Source organism: Macaca mulatta, chromosome 8 (assembly GCF_049350105.2).
Source record: "Macaca mulatta isolate MMU2019108-1 chromosome 8, T2T-MMU8v2.0, whole genome shotgun sequence".
Classification (NCBI taxonomy): domain Eukaryota; kingdom Metazoa; phylum Chordata; class Mammalia; order Primates; family Cercopithecidae; genus Macaca; species Macaca mulatta.
Window position 1 is genome coordinate 95,396,360 of NC_133413.1, and position 19,862 is coordinate 95,416,221.

General features: G+C 38.3%; 1 protein-coding gene across 11 annotated transcripts in view; it reads left to right on the top strand.

Annotated features, from left to right (window-relative positions):
• The window catches only part of RALYL (RALY RNA binding protein like), a 735,427-nt gene that overhangs the window by 605,730 nt on the left and 109,835 nt on the right, over positions 1 to 19,862 (top strand). For 6 of the 11 annotated variants that reach the window (XM_077942451.1, NM_001361230.2, XM_077942450.1 and 3 more), the window contains 1 exon segment: positions 19,814 to 19,846. The exons of the other annotated variants lie outside the window; for them this stretch is intronic. In XM_077942451.1, the coding sequence (XP_077798577.1) occupies positions 19,814 to 19,846 (33 nt within the window). 11 annotated transcript variants of the gene reach the window in all.

The window sequence follows — 19,862 nt, forward strand, 5'->3', positions numbered from 1 at the left end:
ATTGGTATTTCTAAACATCACAATACTCAGAGATCTTCTTCCAACTCTGAGAGTTGACATCTATTTTGCTTATGTTTATTGTATGAAAGAATCAAAGGACAAGGGGCTTGTTTGAATTAAGCATATTACATTGCAGCTGAAACTGAGATGCCACATAGTTTATGTGGGGTTTGGGGGTGCTTTCTGTTTTTTACAATTTTTTTTTTTTTTTTTTTTTTTTGAGACGGAGTCTCGCTCTGTCGCCCAGGCTGGAGTGCAGTGGCCGGATCTCAGCTCACTGCAAGCTCCGCCTCCTGGGTTTACGCCATTCTCCTGCCTCAGCCTCCCGAGTAGCTGGGACTACAGGTGCCCGCCACCTCACCCGGCTAGTTTTTTGTATTTTTTAGTAGAGACGGGGTTTCACCGTGTTAGCCAGGATGGTCTCGATCTCCTGAGCTCGTGATCCGCCCGTCTCGGCCTCCCAAAGTGCTGGGATTACAGGCTTGAGCCACCGCGCCCGGCCTGTTTTTTTACAATTTTAACTTTTGTTTTAGATGTAGGGGGTACATGAGCAGGTCTGTTACCTGGGTATATTGCATGATAATGAGAGTTTGTGTTTTAATATTTATTTGACATTATCTCCTCTTCCCACTCAGTCCTGAAGATTTCAGTGTTCATTAGAAGCACTGGATTGGAAGTCAGGAAACCTGCAACTAAGCTGTGTATCTGCTACTCCCTGCCCAAACTAATTAAGTGATTATAAAAAAAAAATTCAACTTCTTTTAAGCCCCATTTTCTCGTAGTAAAATGAAGGAGTTGAATTAAAACACCTCTTACTTGATTTCCATTTCTAACATTCTGGGATTCTGCTGTTTACTTCCCAATCCAGAGACTAAAGTCAGACATATATGCTTTTTTGTTAAGTTTACACCTTTTTTCCTTCAAACTTGATGCAGTGTGTTACAGTATTCATGTCTTTTGACTAATTCTATCCTTTGGAGTCTATCTAAGGAGATAATTTTAAATATTTTTGAAAACATTTTTAAAAATTTTTCCAAGATGTTCTTTGCAGTTTTAGTAGTGAGTAATTTATTTATAATAGTGAGTAATGTGATCCAACCAAAATATTAAGCAGTATTGGGTATGATGTGCCTATTAGATGAAATGTTCACAAAATGTTAATAATGACATGAAAAAAATTAGCATTTGATTAGAGGAAAAAACTATTTTAAGTTCTAGGGTACATGTGCAGGACATGTAGGTTTGTTACATAGGTAAATGTGTACCATGGTAGTTTGCTGCACCTATCAACCCATCACCTAGGTATTAAGCCCAGCATGCATTACCTATTTATTCTGATGCTCTCCCTCTCCCCATCCCACAGCCCACAGGCCCGAGTATGTTTTGTTCCCCACTTGTGTCCATGTGTTCCCATTGTTCAGCTCCCACTTATAAGTGAGAACATGTGCTGTTCGGTTTTCTGTTCCTATTTTAGTCTGCTGAGGATAATGACTTCCAACTCCATCCATGTCCCTGCAAAGGATATGATCTCATTTTTTACGGCAGCATAGTATTCCATGGTATACATACACCACATTTCCTTTAGTCTGTCATTAATGGGCTTTTGGTTTGATTCCATGTATTTCCTACTGTGAATGGTGCTGCAATGAACATATGCATGCATGTATCCTTATAATAGAATGACTTCTATTCCTTTGGTTATATACCTAAGTAATGGGATTGCTGGGTCAAATGGTATTTCTGGTTCCAGGTCTTTGAGGAATCGCCACACTGTCTTCCACGATGTTTGAACTAATTTACATTCCCACCAACAGTGTAAAAGAGTTCTTATTTCTCCACAGCCTCACCAGCATCTGTTGTTTCTTGTTTTTTTAATAACTGCCATTCTGACTGGCGTGAAAGGATATCTCATTGTGGTTTTGATTTGCATTTCTCTAATGACCAGTGATGATGAGCTTTTTTCCATGTGTTCGCTGGCGGCATAAATGTCTTCTTTTGAGAAGTGTCTGTTCATGTCCTTTGCCTACTTTTTAATAGGGTTGTTTTTTTTTCTTGTAAATTTGTTTAAGTTTCTTGTAGATTCTAGATATTAGACTTTGTCAGATAGGTAGATTGCAAAAATTTTCTCCCATTCTGTAAGTTGTCTGTTTACTCTGATAATAGTTTCTTTTGCTGTGCAGAAAATCATCAGTTTTATTAGAACCCATTTGTCAATTTTGGCTTTTGCTGTGATTGCTTTTGGTTAAAAAAATTATATAAACATCATGACAAAAACTATTTAACAAATAAAATATATGCAGAGAAAAAATAGAGCAAAATATTAACTGTAATTTTCTTTGTATGGAGGGAATATAGATAAATTTTTCATTTTTTACCCTTTTTAAAAAATTATACTTCAAGTTCTGTGATACATGTGCAGAACGTGCAGGTTGGTTACATAGGTGTACACGTGCCATGGTGGTTTGCTGCATCCATCAACCCGTCATATACACTAGGTATTTCTCCTAACGCAATCCCTCCCCAGCCCCCCACCCCCAAATAGGCCCTGGTGTGTGATATTCCCCTGCCTGTGTCCATGTGTTCTCATTGTCCAACTCCCACTTATGAGTGAGAACATGCCGTGTTTGGTTTTCTGTTCCTGTGTTAGTTTGCTGAGAATGATGGTTTCCAGCTTCATCCATGTCCCTGCAAAGGACATGAAACCATCTTTTTTTTATGGCTGCATAGTATTCCATTGTGTGTATGTGCCACATTTTCTTTGTCCAGTATCATTGATGGGTATTTGGGTTGGTTCCAAGACTTTGCTATTGTGAACAGTGCTGCAATAAACATACATGTGCATGTGTCTTTATAGTAGAATGATTTATAATCCTTTGGGTGTATATCCAGTAATGGGATTGCTGAGTCAAATGGTATTTCTGGTTCTAGATCCTTGAGGAATCACCACACTGTCTTCCACAATGGGTGAACTAATTTACAGTCCCACCAACAGTATAAAAGTGTTTCCATTTCTCCACATCCTCTCCAGCATCTGTTGTTTCCTGACTTTTTAATGATTGCCATTCTAAATGGTGTGAGGTGGTATCTCATTGTGGTTTTGATTTGCATTTGTCTAATGACTAGTGATGGCGAGCTTCGTCTCATACGTCTGTTGGCCACATAAATGTCTTCTTTTGAGAAGTGTCTGTTCATATCCTTTGCCCACTTTTTGATGGGGTTGTTTTATTCTTGTAAATTTGTTTAAGTTATTTGTAGATTCTGGTTATTAGCCTTTTGTCAGATGGATAGATTGCAAAAATTTTCTCCTATTCTGTAGGTTGCCTGTTCCCTCTGTTTCTTTTGCTTGTGCAGAAGCTCTTTAGTTTAGTTAGATCCCCTTTGTTAATTTTGGCTTTTGTTGCCATTGCTTTTGGTGTTTTCGTCTTGAAGTCTTTGCCCATGTCTGTGTCCTGAATGGTGTTGCCTAGTTTTTCTCCTAGGGTTTTTATGGTTTTCGGTCTTATGTTTAAGTCCTTAATCCATCTTGAGTTAATTTTTGTATAGGGTGTAAGGAAGGGGTCCAAAACAGTATGGTACTGGTACCAAAACAGATATATAGACCAATGGAACAGAATAGACATCTACAACCATCTGATCTTTGACAAACCTGCCAAAAACAAGTCATGGGGAAAGGATTTCCTATTTAATAAATGATGTTGAGAAAACTGGCTAGCCATATGCAGATAGTATTTTTCTTATAACTTTAATACATAATGTAATTTTTCTTTAAAGAGAATTTTATAACCAAAAAAAGATGTATTTTAAAATTAGATATTTTCAGTGAAAAATTACAAACTCCATACAAATTACTCATGCAGGCAACAGTGAAGGTTTTGGTGGGGGGCAGGAGGGGGCGTCCTGGTGTTGAGCAAAGCCAGTGAAACACATACAGCACTTAATCTTTAGAACCAGATTGCTTTAGTCTCTGTGGTTATTAGAAAAGTTAATTTTCTAAAAGGGCAACTTCATTAACATTAGTCTCACAGTTCAGTGCAGTCCAGTGACCCTGTGTGGAGGCACAGTTCCTACTAGAGCTAACTGCAGGAAGTGGCCTGTCAGTCAGTCCAGGCCGGGACAGGATGCGGAGTTCAGTGTGCAGAGCGAAGGGCAAGGAGCAGGATATGGGGGCCAGGAGAGCAGCTGAAGTCATCTAATCTTCAAAAACAAGAAAGTCAAAATATCTGAGCCTTTAAGTGGTGCAGTGGAATAAGCAATCAGTAATATGTGCTAAAGGCAGTTCTTCCGACTACAGATTAGTGAGCAGGTAGGAAGACAATGGTGCCTGCCTAATAATAACTGCCCCCTCGTATTTAAAGCTGTAATTCAGCTGCTTTGCTGCTGCTTTTACAGGACATAGTGTGTGTGAGCTAAAAGAGTAATGGAATAAAGTCCAGGTTGTAGCCTTAGTACGCAGAGCGTGGGACATGACAGAAAAACAGGAGATACGTGATGTATTCCTAAACTCAGAGAATCTATCAGTGCAGAGCAACGAATGGTAATGAGTCTAAGTTCAGTAAATGTATCAGAATGTACTTTTTAAGAATGTGATACACCAACCAATAGCTGAGTTCGAAAAGGCAACAGAAGATGACCCACAAAATACAGATAATCAAGAGGGAAAAAGCATTTTGAGTTGAATTACTTAGCAATTGTTAAAGGAGTTTAAATCCTATCTTACGAAAACTATCTACAACATCAGTGGCAAAGACACTTAAAATACTGTGAGAATTCAGGAAGAATTTAAATAGAATTGTAATGTAATTTTATGATTTGTTGAAGATTATCTTTTTCTCATTTTTTTCTTTACTCTTTGTTACTCCAACTCAATATAGCAAATCTCACGTTTGGAGGATTAAAAAAAAAATTATATGATCTAATTGAAAATATGGACTAGGTGTGGTGGTTCACACCTATAATCCCAGTACTTTGAGAGGCTAAAGCAGGCAGATCACTCGAGCCCAGGAGTTCAAGACCAGCTTGGGCAACATGGTGAAACCTGATCTTTACAAAAAATACGAAAATTAGCTGGGTGTGTTCACATACGCTTGTAATCCCAGCTATTCAGAAGGCTGAGGTGGGAGGATCACTTGAGCCTACTTGCGGTTTGAAGCTCCATGAGCTGTAATCACTCCAGCCAGAGCCACAGAGTGAGACCCTGTCTCAAAAAAGAAAAAGAAAAAAATATATATGAACTAAATTGAGTATAGAAAAGTTGTAATATTTGGCATAAGTAAATATGAAAGAAATAAGTAATATTGGGTATCCATTTTAACTGAAAAAGTAAATGTATTATGTTTTTAAATGTAATGCTAATGAAATAAAAGCAAGAAAGACTAGCTTTACGGGTAGGTGAAGCACATATGGACAGTCAGTTAATAGACAGTCTCACTGGAGAGAGTTGCCATCTGGGGAGCCAGTCAATTCATTATGAGTTTCTTGGTCATACAACAAAGTCCAGAACAAAGCGCCAGTCCTGGAATGTTAATTGAAAAAAGCAGGGCAAGCTAGTCAGCTGGTCTCCGTGAGGGATTGTGGGGTACCAGCCATTAGCACTTAAGAGCCAAGACAGCCAAATTTTAGGGACAAACCAAATTGGTGGCAAGAGAGATGAAACACAAAATAAATACTTCACATACAGTCAGCCCTGAGGGTCTATGTAGGAACAATGGAGACTTGCAAAAGAATTTCTGATCCCAGCATTTGGAGCGGATCACTGGATCTGAAGCCTGGAGGGATGACTTATCTCTTAGCTTCTGTTAACAGAGTTTGCTCAGAGACTGACCAAATTCAGCCTATATTAAAGATTCGCAATGGATCTAGTGGAGATGGAAACATAAATTTGCAGATGCAGTCATTTATTCATCAATTAACTATTAAGAACCCACTGGACATTTTTCCAGGTACTAAGGATATCCCAGTTAATGCTACAAGAAAATCTTTAGCTGAATTAAATTTAAAAGAATTTAATTGAGCAAAAAACGATTTGCAAATTGGGCAGCATCTCAAGCCAGAGTACATTCAGAGATTCCAATGCAGTTACATTGTAGAAGAAGATTCATGGACAGAAAAGGGAAAGTGATGTACAGAAAACAGAAGTGAGGTCCAGAAGTAGCGGATTGGTTACAGCTCCATGTTTGCCTTATTTGAACACGGTTTGAACAGTTGACCACCTTTGATTGATTGGCCAGAACTTGGTGATTGTCACAAGAGTAAGCTACAGTCTGTTTACAATTTCATTTAGGTTATAATTCACTATGTACTAAGAAACCTTTAGGATGAACATAAAATATGTGAAGAGGCAGCTTTAGGCTAAATTTGATTTATCACAAAGTAGACAAAAATCTCTGACCTTACCTTCACATTTGAGGTAACTAAAGACAAACAAAAGCAAACTAATTATAAATTAGAAGGTAGTGGATGTTATAGAAAAACATCAAGTTAGAAGATTTTGGAAGTAGGAAGATGACAAGTACTGCAATTTTTGTAGGGTGCTCAGTGAAGGCTCAGCTGAGAACATGACATTTGAGCAGCTGTGAAGGAGGTGATGAGCAGGCAAAGTGATGCCTGGGGAAAAGCATTCTAGGTGGAGGGGCTTTGCTAGCAAAGGTCCTAAAGCAGAAGCATTCCCATGTGTTTTAGAAAGCAAGGAGGCCAATGTTTCCAGAGAAAATTCAAACAAAACTTGGGGCCAAGAGGAAATGAGAGGATAATGGCAGAGATGTAAATGGAGGCACCAAATGATGTAAAGTCTCACAGGCCTTTGAAGTACTTTGGGTTTCACTCTGAGTAAAATAAAGAGCCTTTGGAAGGTTTTAAGCAGAAGAGTACCATGACAGAACCTAAATTCTGAAAATTCACATTAGCCATATGTTGACAATGGATTGTGGAGAGTGAAGGTAGAATGTGAGAAACCAGGCAGGAGATGGTGATGTGGTTATGTGGTAGCAACTGAGATGTCAAATAAAAATGGTTATGTTACTGATTGATTTTGAAGGTAATGCCAAAAAGATTATTAACAACTTGGAAATGGACTGTGAGAGAAAGAATGGAGTTGAGGATAAACACATTATCTGCTGCTACGTAGCAAGATTTATTAACTTAAAAAAAAAACATTTTTGTCATATTCAATGATCTGGGCTGAGTTCAGTCAAACAGTTCTGCTCTGTGTGTCCCAGATTGCTTTGGCACTAACAGAGCAAAATAGGAGAGTCCCCTGTCCCCCTCTGCCCCCCACAGGATGTGTGACAGGGTATGTCTCCTTCTGTCTGTTCAGCCACGTATGTGTGCACTCAAACCCCTTAAGGGATGGGGAGCATGCAAATAGGCAGGTGCAGAAGCCAAAGCAAGAATCCCCGGGCTCCGGACCAAGGCCAACATCCAGGAAAGGGAGCCTGAGACTCCCGAAGCCCAAGTGGGCATGTGTTACAGTGCACTCCTTTAACCTTGCCATCTGCAGACAGCATGTTAACTAGCTCAGTGCCCTCTTGGTACCTGGGTCCTTGTCCAGCATCCAGGAAGAATCAGATACACACAGATATGAAGGATGAATGCAGGGTTTTATTGAGTCCTGGAGGTGGCTCTCAGCGGAATGAATGGGGAGATGGAAGGGGGATGGAGTGGGAAGATAATCTTCCCTTGGAGTTTGGCCATCCAGCGGCCAATCTCCTCTCCAGCTGTCCCCAGCCAAACTCCTCTTGGTGTACAGACGCTTCTTCTCTTCTCTCTGCAGCACCGTTCTGCCTTTCTTCTGTTCTTCTGTTTGTCCTTTCATCTCCTCCTGGAACTGGTGGTTTGAAGTTTATATGTGTACTGGATAGGGGGCATGGCAGGCCAAAAGGCAAATTTGGGCAGTAAAACAGCAATGCCTTTTCTCATTTAGGGCCATGGGTTTCCAGGCTTAAGGGTAGGGCCTTTGCTGGGGAACCACCGTCTTCTACCCAGTACTTCCCTGTCTCCTGTCTGTATCAGCAGCAGGTAAGGTTGGAAGCTGAGGTTGGCAGGAACGACTGTGGGCTCAGCCTTTTTCTCCACATGGTCTCTCCCTGTGGCCAGCTTAGGTTTTATCACATTTGGGTAGCCTCAAAGCAGTTAGAGTTTGTATATAGTGACTGACTTCAAGAGAGAGGAAGAAGCTGTTTGTACTCTTCAAACCTGGATTGCAAATTCCAGAATGTCCCATCTGCCACATCACATTCTTTTTATAAGAGCAAGTCACAAGGAAATAGACTCCACCTCTTGATGGGTGAGGGGAAGAAACTGATGATAGCCAGACTGTCTACCAGAGACGTCTCCAAGGTTTTTGGACCAAGCAACTGGACATATGAAGTTGCAGTTAAGTGCAACGGGGAAGACTCACAGAAACTAGAGTAGGCCAAGGTGGGTGGTGAGTAAAGATATCACATAGGCAATTGAATATCTAATCTGGAGTTCAGGGGAGAGATCTGGACTGAATGTGCGTATTTGTGAGTCATCAGTATATAGATGGTATTCAAAGCCACAAGACTGGGTGAGAACAGAAAGGGGATAAGAAAAGATAGAAAAGAGAAGAATTCCAAGAACTGAGCTCTACAACACTCTCAAATTTGAAGTCAAGAAGCAAAGGTGACTGGGAAGAAACAACTAGTGAGGTAGTTAGGTTGGGTGGTATGAAACTCAGGGAAGAAAATGTTTCAATAAGAATTAATCATTTGGGTCAACTGCTCTTCAAAGTTCATGTTACCTAATAACTCACCATTGAACTTAGCATTGTGGAGACTATTTGAGACACTGACAAAAACAAACAAGACTTTGAATCCATCAGGTTTGGAGTTATGACTTGATCCTGCACAATTATCTCAGAGAGCATCCTAGGAGGGGATGTAGAATTGTAAACCTACATCAGTACAAGATAGATACAGCTCTACAGAGTGGGAGGGATTCTAAGGTGAAGCCAAAATGCAGCCTTGCCAGTCACTTGGAGCTTCCAACCCAATCCAGGAGTAGATAATATTCAATAATCCAGGTAGGTGATTGGTATCACACAATTTTGTCAATATGAGGCAGTTAAAATAATTACATTCTAAAATTCAGTGCCAAGATTTAATTCCTTCAGAGAACAAGGGTCCAGGGGAGGGTGGGAAAGCTTGGTTGGAGAGGGGCTGAGGTTACCAAGACAAAAACTCAGATAAGAAATTAACCAGCCAGACCAATGTGTCACTGGGAATAGGGAAGAGGGAAGAAACTCAGCTGAGCAAAACACGTGTAAAAATGAGTTGTTGTTCACTAAGCCTATATCAGACATTAGCTATGACTTGGTCTGAATGAGTTTCAAGTGTTTTAGTAAGAGAAAGGATCAGAGATGGTGAGGTTGAAACTGGGACCTGATGGGTTATGAGAGTGTGGGGCACAGGTGAAGAGTATGGAATGGATGAGGGGCAGCAGGGAGAGACATGGAAGGACACACAAGTCAGCTGCTCCTCACAACCTACTAGGCCAGGGCCTTGAAAATACATAGATTATGTCATTTAGCACCATTTGCACTCTGCACAACTTATTAGGACGGGCAATCAAAAGACTGCAGAGTATTAACTCTTATATCTTCATCTTAAAGTGGAGAAAAAGATAAATGGCATCGGCATTCTGCAAAGAGCAGGACTGAGGATGAAGATCTGAAACTGGATAACTCTGACTGATTACCTCCTTCTCCAGGCTGCACTCTTAACAGAAGGCACAGTTTCTCTGTAGGATTTAACAGCCATTAGCAAGCAACTAAGACAATTGAAGGAGACAGCTGAGAAGCCACATGCTAGTTTTTCTTAAATTTACTTCCCTTTACAAGTCTGGAACTGAGATGAGCAAATCTTGCTAGATGAAAATAATTAAGTTTCAAAGTATTTCTTTTCAGAAAATCAGTTTTCTTACTTTAATAGAAACATCTGCAGAATCGTGTGCACTCCTTTCCAGTGTGAGGGGCAGTAAGGTTAATCCTGGAATCATGTTGGAGAAAGGATGAGACCCCACTCTTTACCCTGGCCAAATATCTACCAGCACCATCCCCACTGCTGCCCCCAAAGCTGTTGGAGCATTTCAATTCTCCTAGGAAATCTGCCAGTGGTTAATGATCTTTCTTGCCAAGAGGTTGTTTATCCTTCACCTCCATTCCTCTTGCTACAGTTCATTCCTCCCTGTAGAATTATGAAAGAACATTACAGCCCATCCGAGGGAGATGAGCCCTGCAGCCTCAATTTCCAATGTGGCAAAAGTCATGAGTCTGAGTGTCAGAACTGCCACAGAGGTTCTTGGTTGATACCACAGCCATCCATTAACCTGTCCCTGGAGTTAGCAGCCCAGATGGTGGTAACTGCAAATGAAACTTACCAAAGGGCTTGATGATAGCCCTAAGCAGAGATTTCAGTTGAGCATGAAAGCCTTTGAAAAAGATATCACAGGAAATAGAGGGGAAAGCCACATTTTACTCCAGAGAAATTGATTCTATATAGGAAAATCCCATGGGAATGAAGGAGCCTGGCTGTCCCCTCAACCTTGTAGGTAAATATGATATTCTTCTAATGATCAACAAATAACATATTAGAAAATAGTACAAATATTCTGAAATATTAAGACTCAATGCCTTAATCAGACCGCCTGAGTTATCACCCTGCTCTGTGACTTTCTAGCTCTAAGAGCCTGGGAAAATTATTGATTCCTTTCTATCTCCGTTTTGTCATTTATAAAATAGAAATGATAATGATATCAACTGCACAAGAAAGTTATGAGGATTAAATACGTGAAAATGCTTAAAATAGTGTGTCAAATTCTAAATATTGGCTGTCATACATGGGGCATTAAATATACATTATTATTTGTACACATTGGTTTATGGACTATATGTCTGGAAATCTAAGTTCTACTGTGGCTTTTATACCTTTTCATTACTTTTGTAGCCTTGAGCAAGTTTCTGTACCTTCCATTAGCACAAGTTGGTAAATACATATTTGGACATAATGCTTTTCCTTTTTCTTCTTATTCCTGTGGCAGACATAGGTTAATTACAGCCCCTTACACCCTGAGGCCTAAGTAGGCTTTAGAATTCATGTCAACATGATGTTCCCAGAAGCCACCATCAATTAGTCAGTTGACGTGAAAATTAGAACTGATTTGACCCCCCAGCTTTAGAGCTCACAACCTTTAAAGGAATGTTTATTCCCACTTTCAGCCACCTCAGACTATCCCATCACAGTATCACCCCCACTTTGCCACTAATTTTTCAATGTTGATAGGACACCACAAATGTCTGCATTTGGGATAATCTTTGTGTATTCATCACAACACTACACCCTTGTAAGTAGCCACAGTTGGAGAAAGGATATGGCTGGCACAAGAGTCCACTGTGAGTACACGATTGAGGTCAGTATCCAACAATATCTTGGATTTTTATTCAACCAAAGAAGCTGACTGACGGCATGCTCAGACCTCTTTGTGCAGATGGAGGTGAGGAGGTCAGTGCCTGTACAGACCAACCAGTGCTGCTTCCCATTCTGTGCTCCGAGAAGCTTCCTCCTAATAAATCTTTTGCTCCCCACAACAAGACCCTAAGAATGTGTCTCCTAGGCATCTTGGCCCAGGTCAGTCAGCACAGAAGGCTGGGATTGTTTTGTTTTGTTCTGTTTTGTTTTCAGGTTAGGGGACAAGAATAACTAAGAGAATAAGTACCACCGACAGATGCTGATCTTCGGTAGATCTCAGAGAATTTACCCACAGTTATCCATGAGTGTCCTTTCCCTATTACATAAAGAAGACTATTAAATCTTGAGGCAATAAATGAATTTTTAATAATACCGATAGAATTATGTTATATTTTAATATGCAAAATATTCTGTAAGAAGACACCTAAGAATCACTTACAAGTGCTTATCTTTGATCAGTCATCATCTTTTGCTCCCATTTAACCATTTACCTTGAATAAAAGCTTTTTAAAATCAGAATGCCTTGGAATGATTAAAATGTCATATGGATGTGTTTAGATTACAAATAGTTAAGGATGAGACATAAACACAATTTTAAATATCAAAACAAGATTTCTATAATTCTCAAGAAGTCTATTAAGTTATTTATAAAATATCATGCTAAATTATTCCATAAATAACAAGCAATCAGTTAACTAAGGAATAACTTACAATGGCCTGGACCACCATCATACCCAGTGTGGGGCCAGATAGACTAAATATCTGGCCAGTGTAGCACTTATTGTGTTCTTTGTCCTTTCTTAAGAGTACAGAACAGTGGCTGTATAGACTTTGGAGTTAGGCCTGTGACTGAATTCACACTCCATCACTTTGCTGTGTGTCTTAGTTCGTTTCCTGCTACTATCACAGAATAACACAGACTGGATGATTTATTAAAAATGTAAGTTATTTGGCTCACAGGTCTGGAGACTGAGAAGTCCAAAATCAAGAGGCAGTGTCTAGTGAGGGATTTCTTATTGCATCATAATATGGTGGAAAGCATCACATGGTGAAGAAACACATGCACAAAACAGAGAGAAAAAGCGGATCAAATCTACATCTGCAGTAATGACAAAAATCCATTTGTGAGGGTCAAGTCCTCATGGCCTAATCATCTCTTAAAGGTCTCACTTTTTGCTACCATCACAATAGCAATTAAACTACAACATGAGTTATGGAGAGGACATTCAGATAATAGCACTGTATGGCTTTAAACAAATTACTAGGTTTTTCTGAACTTTAGTTTTCTCATATGCTGTTGTCAAAATTCCATGTGTGAGAGAGCTTGGCAGAGTCCCTGGCACATCGTAAGCTCTGACTCTTGTGATAATTGTTAGACTCCCTCATTGTTTGTGGAAGTGTGATAGGGACAGACAGAAGACAGCCACACTGTTTTTTTTCTACATAAAATATTTGCACCCATGTTGGTCTTTAAAACTCTTTTTGAAACGCATATGAAAATTCCTTTGTAGAAAAAAGTATGCAGTTAAAAAGAAGTCCTCTATTCCCTATCAATAGATTAATTCATAAAGGGTAGACAAACAAGATTTCAAACGTCATTAGATTTGGACACTAGCTTTGGCCTGTACATCGACTTTAGTGGAGAATGTTAACACTTTTCAATTTCTGCTCCTTGCTGGCTTGAGTAAGGCACAGAGGAGCCACTTTCAGAGAGAATGTTCTCTTCTGTATTTACTTTTATCCTGCAGAACAGATTGAAAGCCAGTGGCGTAGATCTAGGCACAGGTTTTCTCAGTCAGTCAACTTTTGGGAAGCACCTGCTATGTGTTGGGTGCCATGACAGGTACAGGTTAATGCAACTGCCAGAACAGATCTCCCGTCCCCTTCTGAACTTGCTTCTACACATCTAAGGTCCTGTTAGTGATGCCAAATAAATAATCTTCCCTCCACCCTTTTCTTCTTATTCTTCACTATCTCTGGGCACACTTATTCTCTCTTATGATTTAATATACTAATTCTGCATTGATAACAGGACTCCTGAATCTATTTCCAGCCAAAACGTCTCACTTGAGTTTCGAGCCCACATTTCCATCTGCTGGCTACTGCATATCTTCTCCAATATATCCCAACATTGTTCATTGATATATAACCACTACACCAACCTATTCCCCAACCTGAACTCTCTTTCTATTAACTGGCCATGAATGCAGGAACAAGGATTCAAGGACTCAGAGATTCAAAAAAAAAATAGTAATAACAATGATGGTTAATATTTATTAAGCATTTGTCCACTATTTATTTAAATTAGTTATCTAATGTGTGTAGTTATGTATTTATTTCTCACAATAGTTCTTTGAGATAGGTCTACTATTATTTCCATTTTGCACATTAAATAATTGAGGCACAAAGAGAAGTCCCTTACTTCTCCAAGGCCACACAGCCAGAGGTGGCAGAGTCATGATTGGAATTAGGCAATGTGATTCTAGAACCTGCACACTTAAGTCCTTTGGCACATCCATCTTAAATGTAGGTCAGGGCTTGGGTTGTCATAGCTAAAAAGAGTAACTCAGATAATGGTAAGTAGTATCACTGTCTGGAAGTTTTAACTACAAAATTCTGTAAATATAATAGGTGGATATTTTTATAACGTGCTTTGGACTCATGACAAGGCTCTAGTCTTTCAAAAACTTTTGAAATTATTTCTGCAAAAACACGCATATGCCAAAGCACAAGAGAAAAAGCAGGATGTGGGAAAGCAAAATGCCAATGCACAGGGGAAAAAGCAAGATGCCACCCAGACAGTGAGCAATTTGCTCAGCTTGGCTGGAACATGGAGTCTGTAGACTAAAGTGATAGAAGACAAAGGCTGGGAAGGTACACTGTAACCAGACTGTGAGTGAACTTTTAGTTATATTAACACTATAAATATAGTAATAAAGTTATATTAGACTGTACTCTGTAGGCAAAACATGGGACTAGAAGTGAGGGAGCAAGGCAGGGAATGTTCATCTAACAAAATCATTACTGAGAGCCTCCAATGAAGTAGGCATGATTCTAGGTACTTGAAATACAGTTAGTTTGTACCTCCAAGGAGTGTGCAGTCTTAGGGGAAGCTTGGCAATTACAATGGAAATTTTTAATTCACCATGGTTAAGTGTTACAGAGTCCTATGAAAATAGGTATGAAGTACCACTAACAAACCCATTGTGCCTTATAAGAAAATACTTCCTAGAAACATGCGGAGATTTGTAATGAGGATAATTACACGATTATATTTTATTTTAGCAATTTCATTCTGTTAGTAGATATGGAAATACCAAAGAAATAAGAAGGGAGGTCATTGAAGAGATTAGTGGATCATATAAAACTGGATGATCACTTGTACTGTGAAAATCAGAATTGAGAGGCAAGTATAGAATCAAGAGGACTTTTGGCAACAGAAACAGCAGAACTAGAAAGGTTGTTGGAAAGGAGTTCATGAGAATGACTCCAGTCTTTCTAGTTTGGTCACCTAAGTGTCTGAGTTTTCCAAGTTAGGGAAAAACAAGGAAGAGCAAAAATAAGGGAGGAAGACATAAATTTAGTTTGAGATATGTTAGCTTAGAGGCATCTAGGAAGAGAGTAAATTTAGTTTGAGATATGTTAGCTTAGAGGCATCTACAATTAGAGATATTTTGTGGGCAGCTATAGCCACCTATCATAAATAGAATGATGCCAGAGATGTAAGTTTTGGAATTTCCAACATCTGAATCCAGATGAACTTTCTCAATAGAGCATAGAAGTATAAAGAGAGACAATGTGGCAGTACCTTGAGGCACATGTAAACAAAGCAAAACAACTAAAATAGATGACACATGAACTTTGGAGTCAGAATGTCTGAATTCAAATCCTAGCTCAACCACTTATGAGCTGTGTGACTTTGTACAAGGTACTTAATATGTTTTGGTCTCAGTTTCCTCATCTATAAAATGAGAACTACCTCAGATTGTATCATGATGTTTAAATAAATTAGTGTTTATAAAGAATGTAGAATAATACCTGGCATTCAGTAAATACAATTTAGTTTTTATTAAATAAAAAGTATTATAGTTCATTTAGCTCCAAATATTGACCTTCATTCTGTGTTCTATTTTATTTTCCCACTATGTCTTATTTTTCTGAAGCCTGTCATTTGTTTTTCTTATTCTACTCCTAATTCTAGTGGGTCCTAAATGAAGTATTATTAAATTCACTACCTATTTCACATGAAAAGTAAATCTTAGGAAAAATAAAAATCAATCCCTTTCTTCATGAAACAATTACCTTGTAAAAAAAAATCTTAGAAAAGTTCTCTCTAGGCATATCACAATGTAATCATCTGTTTCTACAGATTAAATTGATAAATAATTTTCTACAAAGGAATATTTCTCCTAGAAGTTTCTTTCTTTTACCTTTTTTTTTTTTTTCATTTTTCAGGACCAACACTACTAAAATGTTCTATTCATACATTCCAAGCAGTTTCAGACTTTAGAGTTAACAACCTGTTCTTGGTATGGTCGCGACCATCAGGATCCACTCTGCCAGGAACTGTGCTAGATGCTCTAAATAGAAAATCTCATATTCTTCCCCAAACTCCTTGAGTTGGCTATGATGTTTGCTATATAATTGAGAAAAATGAGGTTAGTCAGAGTCCCTGAATCATCTCAAGCCTAGGGAAGTTGCCTCAGTGTAGTGAACAACAACTGAGCAGTTGGTTTCAAAGCAGAACATCATTCAACACAGGACAGTTGTCTCTCCGCTCTGCAGTGTGTCATCATTTTGAGGATGAGACAAAAGGTAGAATGGCCTGATGGTGGCACCCACCAAGATTTCCTGCCCTATTTTACCACAGAAGATACTTGGGAGTCCTGGTACCTTGGACTTATCATCTATGGCTTGGAGGAGCCAATGACCAATAATCTTTTATTTTGGCTCAGTTCATGAACCATCAGCAACATCCTCCCCTCTAGTCCCACCAGGAGACTTAACACAAAACTGTTGGAAGTCTCTTGTCTAAACATAGTACAGGTTTAATATTCTTACCAGTCTTATTGAGACTCTAATTCAGTTTTTATTTGAATAATATTGTTCAGAGAATATGTCATAGTGATGGTGATCATAAGTATCACCTCAGAGATGGACTTGTCCCTGTAAAATGAAGGTTTCAGGATCAGCTTTAAGAAGGAGTTAGATTGAGATAAATGTAAATGATAAATAGATCATGCATGGGAAAAACAGTATCTGGTATAGAAATATAATGCTAACTATACCAAAGCAAAGCCAAATCAGACGTGTCTGGACAATACTTAGTTTTTCTGGAATGAAGTGTTTAGTAAGAGAAGCAATAAAAAACATCATGGAAAACTGGTGAGGGCATGTTTGTGAAGATCTTAAAAGTTTGGGTACCATCTTATGATTAATGAAATCAAGAAACATGGTGACATAAAAACATTTCAGGAGAGTATGTTGGTAGGATCAGAGGTTGAAATGGTGATGTACAGAAGGAATTCAAATTATTCTGAATTTCTAAATCTGGGAAAATATCTTGATATGTATTAAAAGTAAAGAAAGCCTATTTTAGGAGGCTGTTTCCAGTTCCTTCCAACAAAATAATATCTCACACACTGGCATACTTTTTCTATAAAGGCCAGATAGTAAATATTTTAGGATTTTGGACATGCAGTTTCTGCCACAACTACTCAACTTGTTGCCATAGCACAAAGCAACCTTAAACAATATGTTAATGAAGTCACATGGCTCTGTTTCAGTAAGCTTTACCTATGGACACTGAAGTTTGAATTTCATGTAATTTTCATGTGTCACAAAATATTACTCTTCTTTTGATATTTTCTAGCTACTTTAAAATGTAAAATCCATTCTTAGCTTGGGACTATACATAATCAGAAAGAGAAAAGGATTTGGCCACAGTTTGCAAACTCTTGGTTTGTAGAACATCATCAGAACTTTCAATCCAACAATATTTTGAAAACTTGAATTTTCTTCTGAAGACTTCTCTTGAGCATTTGGAAGGAGCTGGCTGAAGTGGGCTTGAAGTGGTAGGAGAAAGGGATAACTATTAATAACTTAGTTAGTCAGACTAATCATACTAACCACAGGGGGCAGTAGGACAACCAACATGTGTCCCTGTATGCTCTAAGCCAACAGTTACTTGTCTGAAACCTTCAAAAAAAAAAAAAAAAAAAATTCTGAACTCAGTATTTTGATAATTGCAGAGGGAAAATCAAAAGTGGTGGGCTTTGCTTTTATTCAAGTTGCTTATGCCACCCTAAAGTGGTACAATGCAGTACTTGCCCAAAGGGAGTGACTGGCAACATTGACGGAAGCTTAGTGTGAGAGCAGTGTGTAAAGTTGAAGAGACTTTGAACAAAGAATTCTGGAGAGACTAACTAGGCTGGGGTAACTAATGAAAACCAGCCTGGGAATGGAATGCAGAGGACATGAGAGTCCCAAAGGAAAAACTGATGGGACTTGCTAACTACTGAGACATGGTGGCTGAAAAAAGAGAAAGGAGAAAGAAAGATATAAAATGTTTTAAAATAGTCTCATTACATTATTCAGTGCCACTAAGAATCACATAGCAGTGAGAGGCAAGGGGGACGATGTAGTGTGTAGAAAATGGGGAACATAGGAGGCTGGAGGGTAGCACTTCACAGAAGCAAATCACACACATACACTAATGTCTGATAAATGGTAGGCTGAAATTATTGGCAAATACAGAGAGAAGGGATCCCATTAATGCCCACATGCTATCTTTATTTCAAGTATTATCAGGTGGAAAATAAAGTAGTATCATTATGGTGTTGATGGTCAAAATATGTGAACAATCTCCTGCATCATATTATATAGAATCCCCCTCATTTGTTCAAGGTAATTTCCTTTTGATCACATGGCACTGGTCATGTCTTATAAAGCAAATATATCCAAACATTTTTCATTACTTATCTTCAGCTTTTCCCTCTCTAGTTCTGTTTGCTTACGTAGATCACAAATGTATGAGAAAAACAAACACAAGGCAATTAATGTACCTACAGTTAGAGATGTGAATAATACTGGAATTCAGAAAAGGAAAGGTTGCATAAATAAACCTCTCCAAACTCTTAGCACCAACTATTGGTTTTATCTGCTTCTACCCTACCTAGAGCTGTCCAAAAGGATTGCTAAGGCACTTGCCCCCTAAAAATGTCCCTTTCCTGCTATTATGATTCACCCAAGGCAGCATGGTATATGGTAGAGATGCACGTCAGCCCTGCCTATAAATGCACCAAGGCCTATTTCTCATAAGCAATTTTTTTACATACACAAAATGAAATAGAGACAAAAAAGTAATTATTGCCTTCATTGTTTGGACTCACATATATAAAAATAAATTTTTAGCCTAATTCTAAGATAGTCATTTCAACTGTGCTTCTTAAAAATCTTAAACACCAGGATTTAGTTAAAAATATCTTCAGTTTGCCTACATTTAACCCTTAATTGTATCTTAGGAAACCTATAATGAAACTAGTGTGGCCAAAATACATTTACCAACAGGTTTCCTTAATTATTATCTAGGAACTATTTAGAAGTGGATTATTTCCTGATTTACTTACATTTTGTAAAAAAAAAAATGGAAAGTTAATTTATGAAGTTAGAAAAGTAGCTGGAAGAAGCCTAGCCCATTTTATAATGAAAAAAATAAGACACAGAATATGTTTTAAAGTGGCTTTCTCAAATGAACCACAACCTTCAGGATTAGACTTTCCCTTTGAGATACTGAGGTACAGAAAATACCCAGTTTTTAGAAGACACAAAGGAGGCTGAAGAATCCAAATACTCCAGCCCTAAGCGGTATTAAGACCAATAAATAACTATATATGGTATGCTGCTTCTCTCTTCGGAGTAAATCAGTTATTCGGCTAACATGTAACAAGTACATTATAAATTATTTCACTATTACAACCACCACAAATAGATATATAGAAACTTCTACAAACACATTACCATGAATAAAGAAAATGAGTAGACAGAGAGTGCAATCAGAATTAGACTAATACTATGATCATCTTAATATATCAGTTAAATGTTATGTCCTCATTCCAAGACTCTCTCATTTTATGTAGCTTCTGCATTAATCCAGCTGCAAATTTACTTAGTCCAGATTAGGTCTTAATGTATTATTTATAGCTTTTTACTGGTGGTACATTATGGATTTTCATCCAAAAAAGTATAATTTTGTCAGGTGCATGTAAAAGCCATTTTTGAATATACAGCAAATTGTTATATTAAAAGAAAATTTTCATATTTTTTCATAGACTTGAATCAAAGGAACCTTTCCTGTCTGTTGGGTAAGTATTTAAATAC